General features: G+C 34.1%; 2 protein-coding genes across 6 annotated transcripts in view; one reads left to right on the top strand and one right to left on the bottom strand.

Moving 5' to 3' along the window:
- The first annotated feature begins 1,070 nt into the window (after positions 1-1,070).
- LOC101895179 (equilibrative nucleoside transporter 1) lies at positions 1,071-6,636 on the top strand. The gene is made up of 6 exons (XM_005177509.4): positions 1,071-1,585; positions 4,365-4,668; positions 4,737-5,210; positions 5,285-5,370; positions 5,424-5,623; positions 5,689-6,636. The coding sequence occupies exons 1-6, from the start codon at positions 1,277-1,279 to the stop codon at positions 5,798-5,800; spliced, it is 1,485 nt and encodes a 494-aa protein (XP_005177566.2). The 5' UTR covers positions 1,071-1,276; the 3' UTR covers positions 5,801-6,636.
- Positions 6,637-7,291: 655 nt separating this feature from the next.
- LOC101896046 (1-phosphatidylinositol 4,5-bisphosphate phosphodiesterase classes I and II) overlaps positions 7,292-17,293 on the bottom strand; it is a 55,334-nt gene continuing 45,332 nt past the window's right edge. Inside the window, exons 5-20 of one of the 5 annotated variants that reach the window (XR_002194022.2) lie at positions 16,613-16,746; positions 16,361-16,546; positions 16,098-16,295; positions 15,408-15,590; positions 15,126-15,306; positions 14,683-14,902; positions 14,432-14,568; positions 14,158-14,371; positions 13,756-14,084; positions 13,491-13,691; positions 13,098-13,428; positions 10,974-11,433; positions 10,538-10,912; positions 10,317-10,461; positions 8,903-10,256; positions 7,292-8,862 (exon numbers count right to left, since the gene is read on the bottom strand). Coding sequence is in view for 4 of the 5 variants with exons in the window: in XM_011298271.3 (XP_011296573.1) it covers positions 10,041-10,256; positions 10,317-10,461; positions 10,538-10,912; positions 10,974-11,433; positions 13,098-13,428; positions 13,491-13,691; positions 13,756-14,084; positions 14,158-14,371; positions 14,432-14,568; positions 14,683-14,902; positions 15,126-15,306; positions 15,408-15,590; positions 16,098-16,295; positions 16,361-16,546; positions 16,613-16,746 (3,510 nt within the window). In the remaining variant the exon portion in view is untranslated. Of the gene's footprint in view, positions 10,257-10,316; positions 10,462-10,537; positions 10,913-10,973; positions 11,434-13,097; positions 13,429-13,490; positions 13,692-13,755; positions 14,085-14,157; positions 14,372-14,431; positions 14,569-14,682; positions 14,903-15,125; positions 15,307-15,407; positions 15,591-16,097; positions 16,296-16,360; positions 16,547-16,612; positions 16,747-17,293 lie in introns of all 5 variants that reach the window. The other 4 variants (XM_005177515.4, XM_011298272.3, XM_005177514.4 and 1 more) reach the window with 4 other exon arrangements.

A 17,293-nucleotide genomic window follows, 5' to 3' on the forward strand; every position in this document is an offset into this window, starting at 1 on the left:
GATTGCGGGCGAGCATTAAAGATATTAACCAGTTTTGCTATGGAATTTAAAGATTGAACTCTTTGGATCGTAGCTATGAGAGAAATCCATGTATTTCATTCATATTTCGTGCTGTTGAACTCATTTTCAAAATGACGAAAAATATTAAATAATTGAAAACATCTTGTTGCACATTATTTTGAATAATACTGACTGAGAGCATGCTGTATTTCTGTAGTTTTATGAAGCTGTTCTGCCTCCCTATTGTATTTGCACTTGTCCAGAATCTGCAATAATCTACTAGTTTTGTAATTCTTTCCAATATGATAAAGGAAATATCTTTATGTTGTAAAAAGTTTTACATTCTTGCAGTACAAAATTATTCATTTGACGAGATGTCAACCTGTTTTATATGCAGTGAAATATGACAAGGTAAATTACAGAAAATGCAGAGATGAATATACTTATTTGAAAGGACTGCCTTTTAAATTTTACCATGGATTTTCCATTCATAATATCGAAAGAAAAAATTGGAAAAAATAATAGATTCTTTTAGGTTTTTGAATAAGTATTTGGTGTGGACCATATGTTTACAATTTTTTAAAAAAATATTCATTTGACAACATCTCATTATCAAAATTTGTGGTTATAAATCCATTGTACATATACAAATCAGAGATGGGAACCTTTTTTTTTTTGTAATGTAAATTACAGAAAATTTAGAAATGGGAATTCTTAATTTTTACCATGGTGTGGATTTTCGTCGATCAGAAAATTGTATATGCGGAATTAAGAATTTATTTTATAAGTAAGAATCGAACAGAGAGCGAACCACTATAATAAAAATTTGTATAACAACTGGTCTTTTACAAACTGCAAGAATTTACAATTTTTTCTACGATAGCCGATTTTGAAAACAATTGCAAAACAAGTAGATTCTTTTAGGTTCTGGAAACGTTGTTTAAAAACCTATAGAAACTTGCTATTATTTAGCACGGACATTCCGTGAGATAATATCGATAGTAACACACAGAAATCGATAATCATATTATCGATGGGACAACAACTCTACAGCTGTTGCTTTGTTTATTTTGTTGTTGCAACCTGCTATCTAATGCATTCAATTCAATAATGCAAGTGGATGTTGAACGCCAAGGAAGACGCAATTAATTGGGAGTGTGAATTTCAAAGCCGTGAAATAATAACTTCAGTCAGTGATTAGACATATTCAAAATATTGAAAGAAGTGGGCAATCTGTGAAGTGTTTGTCAAACAAATCTAAAAGATAATTGCGCGAATGATGTTAAACTATGACACTATAAGTGACGAAACCCAATCTTTGGTGGACAACCAACAACCGACCGCTGTGACAGACAACGATGAGATTTATGCGGGCGGATTCGTCGATAATGGAGGAGAAGTTGCAATTGTTCCCGCCACAAGCACTTTTCAGCAACCGGAGAACGACTTTCACAATGTAGAACTACAAAGTCATGTACAAATGTCCGATGCCCCCAATGACAAATGGAACTTTACATATCTGGTTTTCTATTTACTCGGTACAGCCACCATGACTCCTTGGAATTTTTTCATAACCGCTGAAGATGTAAGTAGCGAACATATTATGTTTGTGTTTAAAAACACTATCTTCGATGGAAACTTTTCACCATTATTTGGTTTACACAGTGAACATTGCAAATTGTTTCGAATGATTTGGGTCACTTATACAACTATCTATCGGCTACGACTGATACCGTTCAAGCACTAACGATTACGCAAAATACGGGCGTCCTTGTTTCTAGACGCAACGATTCGCACAGAAACAACATGGGCTTGATGATTATTATGGCCTATTATTAAAGTAATCCTCAAAACAGAATCCAGTAATAAAATATTTGAGCGTGATACGACACTATTAACGTTTGATATTGAAAAAAAAAATATTCCGAGGAAACAATACCCTTTGTTGTGAGTGTTGTCATATCGTTCGCACTTACAACCTCCGTACTCTTATAATGCCTCCTAAATGCTGAGAGCTTCTTATCGAATTTGTTTACTTAGCTTTTGTTTCAATTCTGTCAAAAGAACATTTGCTGTGACTAATCAACTTTGCATTAGCGTTTTTTTAACGCCCCAAATATCAATACACACAAGAATTTAAATTTAAAAAAAAAATAGTTTGTACGAAACTGTTTTGCAGTTCAGTACCTACCAACATACGAAATATTTTGAGTTCAACGAATTTTATTTAACCTTTTGAGAATATTTTAATTCAATAAATGTATAAGCGCCGACATTTTGTTTGGCGATAGATTATTTCACTCAGATAACCCAAACTAAGTCGTTGAAATATGGAGTTTATAATGCTTTTCCGAAATTGAAAAGTGTGGGTAACAGAGGAAATGTATTGGGATTAATTTGGAATAAGACAGCATATGTATAACTCCGGGGAACTGTAACAAAAAATTCAAGTATTAACCAAAATATTTGCTGATTCTGAGATATTTTTTATTCATTAATTTTTTAAAAAGTTTCTCCCGATCCCCTAAACACTCTGAATGGTTTGAACTCAACTAATTAGGAAGATAACTAGTGCTATTATACATTTACATTTTTTTCAAAATGATGCTTGCTGTTTTTAAAGTTCTTTGTCAAAATCTATATTCATAAATCCCATAGAATAGGAACATAGGGCAACGACAAGTGTCGTGGAACAATGATTTGGAACAACAACCCAATGGACAAGTTTTAGTAGCTCAGCTGAATTAAAATACAAACAACACACAAATACAATACAAAACACACTTGACACACATATTTTCATTTCACAATTCATAATTGCCGAAAAAAGTTGATACTTCTATTACTTTCAACAGGACGTCCGTACTTACAATTAAGTTATAATAATAATGCCATCATAAATTTATTGTATGTACACAAATTTGTTATGGGATTGTGCTAAAAAAAGGCGTAATTTGTTCAGATAATTTAGCCGAAATATGGATCATTTTCTTGTCCCTTTACCAATTTTTTGACATTAATTGTAATTCGCTGATGCCACTACCTATTAAAATGTAAATGTTAAATATTTTTTTGTTTTTTTGGTTCAATAAAAATTCCTAGGCGGTTTGCAATAATGAAATTACATTGTTTGAAACTGTTTTCTCAGCATTTAGTTCTGGATATTAAATGAAAAATTATATAAATTATTTTTCGTTTTCATAGAACATCAATCCAGCGTTCCCGTCTGAACTTGCCCCTTGTCAGTTTGTTTTCGAACATTTAATTTTTCACTATATACTTTTCTAACATTGTTATTTATATTTTTAAAACACAAAAGAAAATTGCCAGTGCGAGCAATTTTTTTTCCATTACCTTCCCAGGTAAACTTGTCTTATAGAAACTCGGACTTACACGTTATTATGATTGACGACACTGTCACACACTATACAAGGCTAGACGCTGTAACATAATGGGTAATATTAGTGAGATCGTACAGCTATGAACTTAAGATTATTATTCTGTCAAAAGTGAACATATTTAAAAATGATTCTGAGGCTTTATTTCAAAACTTATGTAACTGAATTCACTGCAGAGAGGTATTTATATCCTTTGAAACACTGTGGTGTAGAGTATTATATCTTTCTGCATTCATTAGTAACAAGGAGAAAAAAACGATATAGGCCCGTATTTCCTTTCGGTGAATCACATTCTGGATCGTCCGCCTGTTCGTGTATTTTTATTGTCCAATTGAGAAGAAATTGTGCATAATTTGTTTGTTTAAACCAAGGATGAAACCTATTGAAAGGTTGCTCAACTTCAAGGAAACTAGGGAAATGCAACTCTGTACTGGAGTCTTATTATGTCAAATAGACTTTTTAAACATGCAACAATTGGTTTTGTTTATTTAATTTTTTTTCACAAAATTCTTATATTGAGAAAAATCCACAAAACTTGGATGGAATATTGGTGCTTCTCCACAAAATTTAATACAAGATAGTAGGGCAAGATTGTTTTTATCCCAAAAATGTGCATCTGTAAGGGCGCCAAAAGGAAAAAAACTGTATGTAGGGGGTAGCTTTGTTCTACCTTCTGCAATTGTGCCATGACTATTACAATATCGGTTACATTAACGTGAAGTATGTTCTGCCAAAGCGGAGTTTTTTTTGTCGAAAAAGACTATGACAGGCGTTTATTCACATTTGGTTATTATTATTCGTATTTGGATAATTTTTTTGTGATTTTATGTAAGCTACACATATTTTTGAGAATATATAAGATAAAGTATGTTCCTTGCAATAATATATAAAATGGTTCACTGAACTCTACTTTGTATTTTCTTAAAATACAAAATTACATTGTGTTCCCTCAAAAATTATTTCTAGTATTGGATGTACAAATTTCGAAATGCCACACTCAATGACACAAATCCCGTAAGTGAAGAACTGACGCCAATGCAAAAGAGTTTTTCGTGTGATCTAACTTTGACTGCATCGATATCTGGTACCACATTTTTAATACTCAATGCCATCTACGGTCAAAAGGTTTCACTGCGTATACGTATGCTTGGCACGCTCTGTATAATATTAGTTATATTTATAATAACTACAGCATTTGTGGAAGTAAATACGGACAAATGGCAAGAACAATTCTTCTTAATAACACTACTATGTGTTGTTATTATAAATAGTAAGTAATGCTCATCGAACCGTCCGAGCTGTTAAAATGAACCCTATTTCTGTTTTAATTTTCATTAGTATCTTCTGCTACCATGAGTGGCGGTTTATTTGGCATTGCCGGGTTGTTCCCATCGGAATATATGACGGCTGTGGTGAGCGGGCAGGCTCTAGGCGGTATTTTCACAGCTTTGACTTTTATAATGGTTTTGGCTTTTGGAGCTGCTCCTAATGCAACGGCATTTGTATTCTTTTCCATTGGCATTGGCCTAATATTCATTAACATTGTCTGCTATGCCATTGTGGAAAGAAAAGCATTTTTCAAATACTATGTCGAAGGTGGCGACAAATTCAAAATTGTATACGATGATCCTACTCAAAGCCGTATAGTCGATCGCGGTGTAGCCCTTGAGCCAAATGTACGAGAAGTATTCAGTAAAATATACGTCCATGCTGTAACGATCCTCTTGCTCTATGCCACCACACTATCAGTGTATCCATCGGTAACAATACTTATGCAATCGGAAAGCTATGGACAAGGAAAAGCTTGGAATGGTTTGTACAAAACTTGTTGCACGATCTTTCAAGGCATATGTATGTATTACTATATTTTCTTGTTTTTCTTTTAGACATTTACTATATGCCCGTTGTTAACTACTTGTTCTTCAATTCGGGCGACTATTTCGGTCGAATTATTTCTGGAATATGGGAAAAGGTAGTAATTTAAATCTAAAAAAAAAACATTATTTATAACAAATCGTATTTTAGCCCAGACAAAATGTGCATACCGTTTTATTGATGGTCGTCTTCAGAATGATATATGTGCCATTGTTTTTATGTTCAAATTCGACCCAACACATTTTTCTTCCAACCATAATTTCTTCGGACGTGGCTTTCATTCTAATGATAATAACATTCGCGTTATCCAATGGTTATATTACCAATATTCTATTGAATATGGTTCCAAGGTATGTAAATAATTGTACATGATATACGCGAGGGAACATTGCTAACTTTGAATGTTTAATTGCAGATGTGTCATGCAGCATGAAAAGGAAATGGCTTCATCAATAATGGCTGCATCATTGAGTTGTGGATTGGCTTTAGGGTCCATGATCACCATGGTTTTCGTCCAAATGTTATAAATATTCGTTCATGTTGCTTTTTTTATTAAAATCCAGAGTGCCTTTACTTTAATGTGGAGACTTATTGAATTAATTAGAATGAATAGTTTTCACAAAATAGTCTTAAGTATCATATAATAGAACATTTTATAATGCATATCTCGAACAACGATTACCATAAAATATTCGAAAGGCTTGATATTTGTTATTCTAGACCTTTTAATTTAAGTATTGTACCATAATCTTACGCAACTAGTAGAGTTTTTATCTTTATTTGGTTATTAATATTACAACTTTTTTATGATGTACCTTTTACTAATATAATAGATTAAATATTCTTTTTTATGTTTGAAATAAAAAAATATAATACAAAAAATTCGTTCTAATCAGTTCCGAAATTAGGATTAGGAAATTTTTAACCTGGCAAATTGTGAGGATCTTTCCATTAATTTTCAATTCTCACAAACAGTTTTATACATGAAACTTGGTTAAACACTACAATGAATTATATTAATTTGCATTCATTGGCAGCATAAATTTTCATTTCTTCTTTTACGCCAATAGCCAGATGATGAATTTATGTATGAAAAAATCTGCTTATATATTTATGCATTAAGATCCTGTGATTCAACTTCGAAATTAAATTAAATGAAACCATAAATTATTCTGTCAATAACTATGTTAAGCGATTGGATTCACTTTTAAGATTGAATCTTATGTAGCTAGAATACATGATATGTACATAAACAATAAAAGCATCACCTAAAGTTCGGCGTTTCGAAATAAAATATTTACTTCACCCATAACGGTTAAATGTTTTGTCCTATCGTATTACCCACTTACGCTATGTCTCTTAAGCTACTAAAAGCTACTAAAAAACAATGTTTTTGCATTCTCATCATAAGTATACTTACGTGACATCCATATTTATTATTCATACCTAACAAGATTCAATTTCTATTTCTTTTGAAGAGTTAATTTTGTCGTTATAATGCATTTCTTTCTTTTCGCTTTGTCCGCATCAACATCGCAACTGCGGTAGGTATCATTGTCATTAGTTTCAGTATCAATTATCCTAGGAATATTAAAAATTTGGAAGCCTCTATCTCGATTTCAATAGACAGTCAGACCTGAAATTCTATGCTGAACGCAGCCATTACAAATCAACTCCAATTTCTGAAATGAAAGTTTATCGGTAACCTAACTTATGTGGTGTATGTAGTACATAGCAACATGCGAAATAAACATTTAGTATAGAAAATATTCATCGAAATAAATATATATTGATCGTGTAAGGGATTTTATTACTTCAACCCGAAGAAATTATAAATGTGTATTTTTATGTTTTTACGTAATATACGACAGCGCAAAGAGCGTTTGGTTGCAAAACATAATCGAGTCAATATTTTTCTAACAAAGGCAAGATGTAATTGTCAATGTCATTTATTGTTTCTAAGCCAGATAAATATTTAAAATATGCATGTCGAGAAGAAAAGTAGACGACATTAGAGGTGTGGTATTGCGTTAAAACATTTATTTAATTGTTACAAAAAAGCAAACAGACAAAGTAATAAGTTAGATCTTAACAATTATTAACACAAAGAATCTAGATCATAATCACATACATTTTCATATACAGGTTATAGTATTTAACACCATAGCTAGCACGCGTGACATGCTTAGTTCGTACTATTAAAAGTCAACATAGTTTGCAGTTGTAAACTAGTTATACGTAACATTAGCCAGTACGGTACCCACAGTTCTATTTCATATTCCGAAGGTACATATTTCAGAACAATATCTCGAGTAAAAATAAAAATTAATCTTGAAATAAAAACTGAGAAATAATAACATACATATTTGGTGAAAAGTTAACGTTAAGTAATATAGAATCAGCTCACTCCATTCAGGAGTAGGTCCGTCAATTGTTTTATTCTGTGTGTACCTTTCGAGACTTTTAATATGGAGATGGATGTCAGAACGTCTTCACTTATTTTAAATGTAGTGTATTAATAATTAAAATTTATTTCTGTTCGCAATGACTATGTTGATGTATTTTAGAGGTAAATGAATGATGATAATGCTGCCTTTTTAGTAAACTAATAATGGCGTAATCAGTATGAGATACGCCGCACAATACAACTCAAAGACGGAGGAACTTTTAGTTTTTCTTTTATCTTTCGCACGCTCTCAAAAATAAACGTGAACATTATCCGTGTTTATTGTGCCTGCGTTGTAATACCAACATTCTCGGGTAATACCAACATCTAAACTTATAATCATCTCAAAGAGAGATTTATTTAATTGTGTTTCTTGTGGTTAATTTAGCACTTCTTAAATTATTTCAGATTCAATAAATTATAAATTGTGATTCATGTATTCGAATAAATAAATACGTTAAGACATTCAAACAAAGAAAAAGGAAGCATCATCTGAAATTGTGAGATTCGATTTATTAACTTTTTTTGGATATAGGACTAGTTGTTTAGCTTGTTTTGCTTATCTTAAACTAGAAAAAAAACGTAAATTAACTTAAAAAGTATTTCGTTAAATTTCAAAATTACAACCAAATGTGTTTTTTGTTCTTTTTGCATTCCATAGTGGTATTATAATTAGGATACACTCTACATGTGTTTGTGTTGCGTTTAATATTGATTTATGAAGAGTGTTCCAACAATGTGCATTACCAAAGAGAATATACAGCGCATCCAGTAACTAAGGAGTAGCATATGTTTTGAAATTACCTAATGAGCAATGGAGAATTTCATAGCGGCAGTTGATCCTCGTCGCAACGAGAACAAAAGAAAATAACGTTCTTTCTTATTTTATAAAAATGTCATTAAGTTCAACTCAAGCCAACTTATTTTCATTGCATTTTCAGCAAAGTTGCACTCGATGTTTGTTATCTAATCCTGTACATCATTGATTTGTGTGGCTTCCTCGCCAACTTGTAATTTTAATTTAATTGACAAAGAAATAAATAAAAAAAAATATTAAAAATGCCCTAACAATCAGAGAAAAGTAAAATAATATAATTTCTTGCTAAAAATGCAATTGATAAAATTCAATTTGCTTTGCTTTTCCTTGGCCTCCATTCTTTTAATCTTCTATTTTTTACACCACGAAAAGAACTATCAAAACAAAGAGACTGTACAGCAATCAGATTTTCTACACACCTGTAAGCAGAAAGTACTCGCTTTACAATCCTTTTTTTTGTGGGGTGAAATACCAAAACTTGTGGTAAATTAAACTCGAATGCATTTTGCTGTTGTGGTACAATACCATACACAATTTATGACTACAACCTTCACAAGATGTACTAGACTTACAATATCACTATGCAATGATTCGTGAAAAACGTGTCTCTCCCTTGCCCATTGCTTTGGTCCATTAACAAATTTATCCTAGACCCAACATTGTGTTTTTAATAAATTTTTTTTGCCATTGTTTCAGAATTAAAACGAAGGTATTCTGCTAGTCCCCCACATTACTATGAGCCACTGTATTTAGTAATGCATTGCTCTACATTCTACATACTATATTCATTAACATATGTATTCTTTGAAAGGTTAATAACAATGTGTGGGGTATCTTATTTGAAATTAACAATTGTAACTAAAATTGTTGTTTGTTTTTTTTTTTTTTTTCTTTTTCGAATAATTATTTTTTTAGGATTATAGTTTTCCACCTACAAATTGTTTTCTAATACCAATTCCGATTATTTGTCAACTAAATTGTCTAAGTAATAAATACTTTCTACTTGAAATAACTATGAAATTGCATAGTTACGTATATGCCTACAACAACTTTGTCAACCTACCATTACTTAAGATCTATAAAAATCAAATGTTGCAACGATTTTAACTTTGCTCCTTTAAAATAGGCATAATAGTAATAATAAATAGATATACAAAAACATAAGTACAAAGTCGAACATAATGAAAACTTTCGAAGGATTACCTAACATGGAGGATGGATATTTTTGAAATATCTCTTTTGGAATCTCCGTGTAGAGTTCAGTCTGAAATGAATATGATTTATCATAGCACGCAAAGGGATTGAGATTACATACAACTTTCTTAATACTAAAGTTTCGGATTTAGGTATAAAAACAAGAGCAAGGTCAAAGTCAAAGTTCAGTGCAACTCTACTTTCAAAACGGAGTCGCGGCACATACTCGGTTATGTGCTATAATTATTGAATGAATATTCACCAAGAGATTATCATAACATCCGGCTCGATCACATCAAGGGTATGCCATTTATGTAGTAACACCGGCGGCACTATTAGTAATACTGGTGTTTGAACGCGCAGGGGAAATCGCAGACAAACGATTTGTTGATCCAACTTGTAGGTTCATTTCGTTTCCCATTGCTGCTCCACTTGACGAGGTGTTGGCGTTTTGGAAGATTCTTAGGAAACCGTTGGTTGTCACACATGTCCGAGATTCAAATTCTTTTTCCATTATTTGCAGTGCCTAAAAACAGATAAGGTTGGTTGATGTGGTTCACCTTTAATGTGATTCAGTTGCAATTACCATCGTTTTGTGTTCCGCGAAGCTGTTACGTACTAAGTCATGTTGCTTGCGCAACTCTTCGGAGCGTTGTTCATACACATTCATCAAGCGAGATCGTTCTGCTACACCACGCTCCACCACAGAACTGCGTACTTCCCGTTTCATTCTGTGTGGGATTAAAGTTTAAAACATCAAATTATTCTAATTGATAATTTGAATGGGAAACATTGTCCGGAACTTACCGCACCAACTCATCTTTATCTTTGTGAACTAGAGCCAAGTTTTCTACTTCTTTCTTTCGAGCTACTTTCAACTGATGCATTATCTCATTATTGACTCGGTCCAATGATGACTTCAGCTGTTTGTTCTGAGATTCTTGAGAATTTTGCAGCACCTTTTCGGCAACAGCGTAAATAATTTCATGGTATTTCCTTTGCAGCTCCTGGTACTGCAGCACGTTCTGTCGGCACGCCAGAAGCATTCTCTCCTCAATGCTGGCATCCAAGGCTGTTACAGCCTCTCCAGCGCTTTCTAACATCTCGCTTTTTTCACCCACGTCCCTGACGCAGGGAGGAACTTCTACTGAGGACTCACTGTTTGAAGAAGACAAACAAGATCTGAGTATGTGAAATAAGAGCGACATTAGAATAGTCTAGGCGACAAGAGATTTGTACTTACAGATTTTTGTTGCTAATACGTTTTACCAATTTGCTGGCGAACTTTGTTTTTTTGCTACTTTCCAAAGAACTCGATTTTGAACCGCTGATTTTTACCTTTTCTTTGTCGTGCTTCTTACGCAGGGACTCCAATTTCTTTTCAAATTCCATGCGCTTCTCTTTGACGCTCTTGTGCTCCAGGATCTTTTCCAATGGTTCTGCGGACAACGACTCAACATCGAACTGCGACGATTCTATCTGTTTGATTGACGTGGAAGTTTGTGCCGTAGAATCCAACGAATGCTGGTGTTGAATACTTTGCATAGCGTTGTTTGCAACCGCGTCGCCAACATCGCGGGCATTTGATGTTTCCGTGCTCGTTGCGGCCCCAGTCGAGAGACTCGATCTATGTTTTGGACTAATTGTACTAGACTCTACGGGTCGTAACTCCTTCTTTTGGCCACCTATTTGAACGAAAACGACTTGGGTTGTTAAAGTTTTACCATCAAAGCAATGTTGGGTTGTGTTTGATTTGGTTTGAGTAGTGGAAGGGTAGTTGTAAGAAGTTTCCAGTGTTGTTATTGTTGTAGGTTCGTTGTGTAGTGTGTGGTATGTTGGGAGTTCAATAAAAATAAAACAAAAATATTAAACAAAACATAATTATTAAGTTAAAAATGTAAAAAGGGTGTAAATGCGTTTAAAATAATGACAAAAATTCGAAGAGTTATATTTAGATTCGCTATTGGATGTATCGCCTATGCAATGGTCCCCCCAACAATGTCAAAGGATGCAGCATAATAACATTTGCAAGTACTGAATTTTATAATTAAAAAAAAACATACTGAAGCTAACCAAGAATAGTAGATTTTCTACCTATATTTGGTTTAGAATGATAATTCAATAAAAGACTAATTAATCAAATTCTGGATTAAACTGTGAATTAGTAATATAGCATTGTTTTATACTATTTGAAATAAAAAAAATTAACAAAATAATATTTGTTTACTGAAATACCATATGCCGACTACTGGCAAATAGACATGCCGAGCATTGGAAAATGGTGCCGACTACTTGCAAAAAACTACTATTTTAGTAAAATTGCAAATTTTCCCAATTGAATAAAAACAAATTCAATTTTTGTTTTTTTTTATTTCGAAAAGTAAACAAAATTTGGAATCTGAACAACTTTATTTTTCTGCAAGTTAAAGATTTCACTCAGAATGTTGAAAGATTGAAATATCGAAAATCTTAAAAGTGCCGACTACTGGTACACTTACCCTACATTAACGTAGACTCCAACCTTGGCGCTTGGTTATATTTACATGTGATCAATATGGAGCATATCGGCCTTCTTTACCCGGTACCCTTTCCATAAAATGTGGTTCCACTCTTTCTAATTTCTCCACACAACATTTAAAAAATCCTAAATTGCAAGCGAGTGTAGTATGCATTGTACACCGAGTTTTCTTCGCTTGTGTACGTATAATTATTATTAAATGTTGGTACAATTTGGTGGGAGGATTCTGTACGCATTCGGAAATAGAAATACCAAATTGTAGACAATTTTGTTGAAACGCAAAGTAGTACGGTATATAGAAATATTTTGTTTAATATTTCTCCCAACACATGTTAATAATTATTTAATATATCCCATTATTAACAATTTCTGTAAGAAACGTCCAAAAACTCTATGGCTGATCTGTTGTGGGTTGAAATTTTTGATAGAAATATTCTTCGGGATTATACTTTAAGCACAGCCGACCACAATATACATACAAAGTAAGTATTAGGAACTCCTATTTGATTGATCGAGATACTAGCGTATTTAAAGAGGTTAGTTTGATCGTGAATTTTACATAATAAAGGACAATATTTCAATTCTATGTTCTGTGAATTAAAAGTTAACAACTTCCGAGTTAGCTACTCCTCAAAACCAACTAAAGAGTGAGAAGTGAGGCCGCATATGCATTAATGTCATACAGAAATGTAAAAGACCTACCAGTATTTTTTACTAATTATGAATTAAAACATTTAAAACCGCACAAACCCAGTATGCAAGTAGTAAGACAATAAACTTTGGTTTTGGAATATTAATGTGATGGATGAAAAGGATTGGGATATGTAATTTAGATATTATTTTACTTACACGAGTTGGTAACGTCATCCTCGCTCAAAACGGGTTCAGTGTCTTCTTGTAAAACTGCCAGTTGTTTATCACGTTTTTCCAATTCATTTTGGTATTTTATTGGGTTCGCCAATGCCTCAGCAAATATTGCTATGTCGTCCGGAACATAGTCCTTCACCACAATGCACAGAAATAACGATGTCAGTGGCAGTGGCTGTCCTACCTCGTTTCTCAAACTGAGATGCCTATAGCCCGGTCGTAATCCAATTACGGGTAATACACGATGTCCAATAAATTTCCCACCTTCTTCGTATGCGGCGATTCGTATGCTTGCCAATGCCGGAAGTACGACCTAGAGAAATATGTTTGTTAAATTGATTCTTTAAAAAATAAGGACAACGGATTGTTACCTACTTTCTTAAAAACAAAAGGATCCTCGTCGTAAACAGGATTTAATCCATTATCCCTGACGATTTTTGTACGAAACCTCTTTCGTACGGTATCAGCAGGGAGGCCGAACATATCCACTTCGACGTAGGTTCCAATTCTTTTGTCAGAGAGAAATTGACCAGACAGCACCGTTATAGATACAGAACCCGCTATAATTCCATCAACCTGGAAATGCGTCATTATGAATGTGTCAACTTTGTCATTAAGTCAAAACCTCATATCTACTTACAGTGCTTTCAGCGAATGGATCTAAACGTCTGTCCGTACGTCTCATAAATTCTGGCTTTAACAAATATCCGGATCTACCATTGTACTCAAAAATACCCAAATTAAGCTGCATAGCCAAATCCAGCGTTTGGAAATTTAGAGCGACCAGCTGGCAACCGGCATTCCAAAATAATTGTGGCATGAAATTGGAACTGTCGAAACGTGTACCAGCCGGATATACGCGAGACAATTGATGTTTGTTATAGTTGACAAACTCGATCGGTCGTTCCTTTAGCAAAGTTGTAGCTTGTTTCTCATCAAACGAAGACATTTCATAGCAACGATTTTTCTCTAAATGGGAGCAGGAAAAGGGCGAATTTAAATTGACCTAATATTTCTCAGAAAAAAATGAATTGGTACTAACTTTCTGAGTTCTCAAAAGAACTAAAATGAATTGGCTGTACGTAGTTAACCAAAGCAGATATTTCAGCACCCGCTTCCGTTTCTTTTTGTGCCTTTTCCGGCGGTGGTTCATTGCCACTTGGCAGAATTGGAGTTGTATTTGGAAGAGACTCGTCGTCACTGGAGCTATCGGTGTCTGAGGAGCCAGTGCTATCTTTGGAGCTCTGTCGTAGTTGCTGAATAAAATAATCGAGGTCTGTTTAGGAAGATGATCATAACAAAAGTGATATACTTACATGTAAAGGCGGGGCATGATTGCTTCCGTTCCCTATGTCACCGTTTGTTGTAGTCAACCCACCGGTATTCCCATCCTCGTGTTGTGATGTATTCGCTAATGACGAAGCGCCAGCCACTAATTTATGCGACGCATCAACTGTATAAGGAAGGGTTTACTTAATTTAAAATCTAACTTTGCAAAGTTTTGTGAAGTTTATTAGGCTTTTGAAGATGCTGGCCATACAGTTCAATTGCGGTTCCCATGACTTACCTGAATTTGCAGACACCAACTGTTTGTTATTAGCCGACGAGCCAGCATTTTTCTTGTGATGATGGTGATGATGATGTTTCTTCTTGTTTTTAATGATAATTTTACGTTTGAGCGACGATGGTGGTGGTAACTCGACATTAGGTTCAAGGGGGTGGGAATCTAAAGGCTTATCTAGCAACATTTCACCAAAAATTTCTCGGCAATAATTAGCAATTTTAGCCTACATTAGCAATACATAATAAACGAAAAGAAAACAAATATTTATTGTCTGAAGGCTTGCGATAAAAAAATAAAAAGCGTTTTGAAAATACAAATGGCTTATTCATTTATAAAAGGGCTAAGGCTTGAGACAATATTCTTACATGTACTGTAGATAAAGCGTAAGATAATTACGTTGACATAGTTCAAAATGGGGGAAAAGCAATTAACATATAGAGCCTTACCTGCTGCCTTGGATTACAGTGATTTTCGAAGCTAAGCACCACAGGGAGCTCCGACGTTTTAAACGCACTCTCCGCAATAGCTTCTAAAACATCTTTGGCGAAAATTTCAGGCACAAATGTGTAACCATGAACAATTACAGGCTCATCAGTGCGCCCGTTCCAAAAATCAAGCTCTACACATCTGCAAGAAGAAGTTCGGAGCATGTGAGATATTAATAAATGAAAATGGGTTTTCATTTCTAAAATAAAATCATCATGATTAGCGTTTTCACTTGTAATTACCTGCATCCCGCTAGGAGACATTGCCGATAAATTTCCACAGATGATTTACCCGTCAACTGGTGCCCCGTTAAATATGTATTGTGCGATGAGTTGATAAAATAATGGGCCAAAGGTTGATTCATGTCGTCACTTAAATCCCATTTATTTGCAGCCATTATTGGATTGTCTTCTGACATTAGATACCTGAAAGATTTACCACACAAGCAAATTATAGATGCGTGTAGTTGGCAAGTATTCGTAGCTATTGTGTGGGTTTGTCTGTAGACACATTTTAAAAAGCCCAAGGCCAACAATCATTACACAAACATAATATGCTCCTTCTCGTTCGACAGACTACAGATAGGAGCAAATGTCATAAATGTTTGCATCCTTGAAAGCGTTAATGACATACGTTTCCGAATTGTGAACATTACCATATCTCTGTGGGACTGCTTAAACTGGAAAGTAAACAATGAATTGTCCTTCAAAACACAAAAAAAAAAGAACAAAGGAAGGAAGGGTACTTTTGTCGCTTTGTTAATATCAGCGATATGAAGTAAAGTTAGGCTAAAAGTAGAACATGGGCAATTGACATGTTTCGGACATCGAATTCAAAAGAAACGTAAACGACTTGTACAAGAAGTTTTTTATCAGTTGTGTTTATTTTTTCTAAATTGACTTTTTAATCAAATTTTTTCCATTTTTACTTACCTCAAAAATCCGTCTAAGCTAAGGAGGCCTTTTTGTGCATTGAACTTATTAGGCTCGTATTGCGTTATCACTTCTTTTGCTCTTTCCGTGTCCGCATAAGGATATAAAATTTCATTAAGACGAGGATCGCGTTGAGTATTATTTAAGAAATCCATGAACTGATTTGTTGTCATATATTTCCGCTTTGTGTTGCCAACTCTGGAAAAGACAGAACATCTCTACCAGACTCCCTCAGACAGATTGTAAAGCCATTTTTTACTCACAGATTATCGAAGACCTTTTCAACCTCGTTGCGTTGAGTGAGATTCTTATATAAGTTGTAAAACTCTTCAAAAGTAAATTTCGAAATAGGAACAGTTTCGGTCTTGCCCGACGGTAGGCCTGTATTCTCCAAAGCTTTCTCCACTCGTTTGCGATCATCCTTGTTTTGGGCAAACATCTTCACGATGCTGTGAAGGTACATGAAAAAAACAGAGACATAAAAGAAAGAAGCTAATATTTCAACTTGGACATACTTCTTTACTGGAATGTTGCCACTTTTATCGATTTGTAGACATAGCTTTGTGTGGGCTTTCTTCAGAAACATATTCACTGATCCATTTAGATGGGCCAAACTGTAGGCCAAGCGCATTAAACCATCACACCAGTGCTGTAAAGACAATATCGTTATTTACGTTTAAAGTGGTAAATATTTGGATCGGATCCACTAAAATCTCTTTGCTTTCTTTTGGCTTGAAAGCATCATCGTAGTGCAGGGATAATCAATGTTCTTTTTCAAATCAAGCTCGATTTACAAATTGAGTTCTTATGTAAATTGCTGGCATTTGGATTTATTTTATGGAAGTACATCGATTTTTCAAAGGCATTACGCTGATAAAGCATCAGATTAATCGAACTTCTGGATTTGGCACTGCATTCCTGAGAAGGCGGGAATGTTTTATTGCTTTGAATTAAAAATGGAAGCTTAAATGTCCCATAATATGATGTATACCTCGAAGGAGTTCAAAATACCACCTTCAAACTTTTGGAATATTGAATGTGGAATTAAATAAAAAAACGGCTTCAGTTTTCTTCTGGTAGAGAATAATTGTCTGCGAAGTTGGATAAAAGGAAATTACGGTATTTCGCGCTTAGTAAATATTTAATAGCAACAATTCAAGTATTTGCCTAACACAGTGCATTCTTTCGGCAAGGCG

This window comes from Musca domestica, unplaced genomic scaffold (assembly GCF_030504385.1).
Source record: "Musca domestica strain aabys unplaced genomic scaffold, Musca_domestica.polishedcontigs.V.1.1 19, whole genome shotgun sequence".
NCBI lineage: Eukaryota > Metazoa > Arthropoda > Insecta > Diptera > Muscidae > Musca > Musca domestica.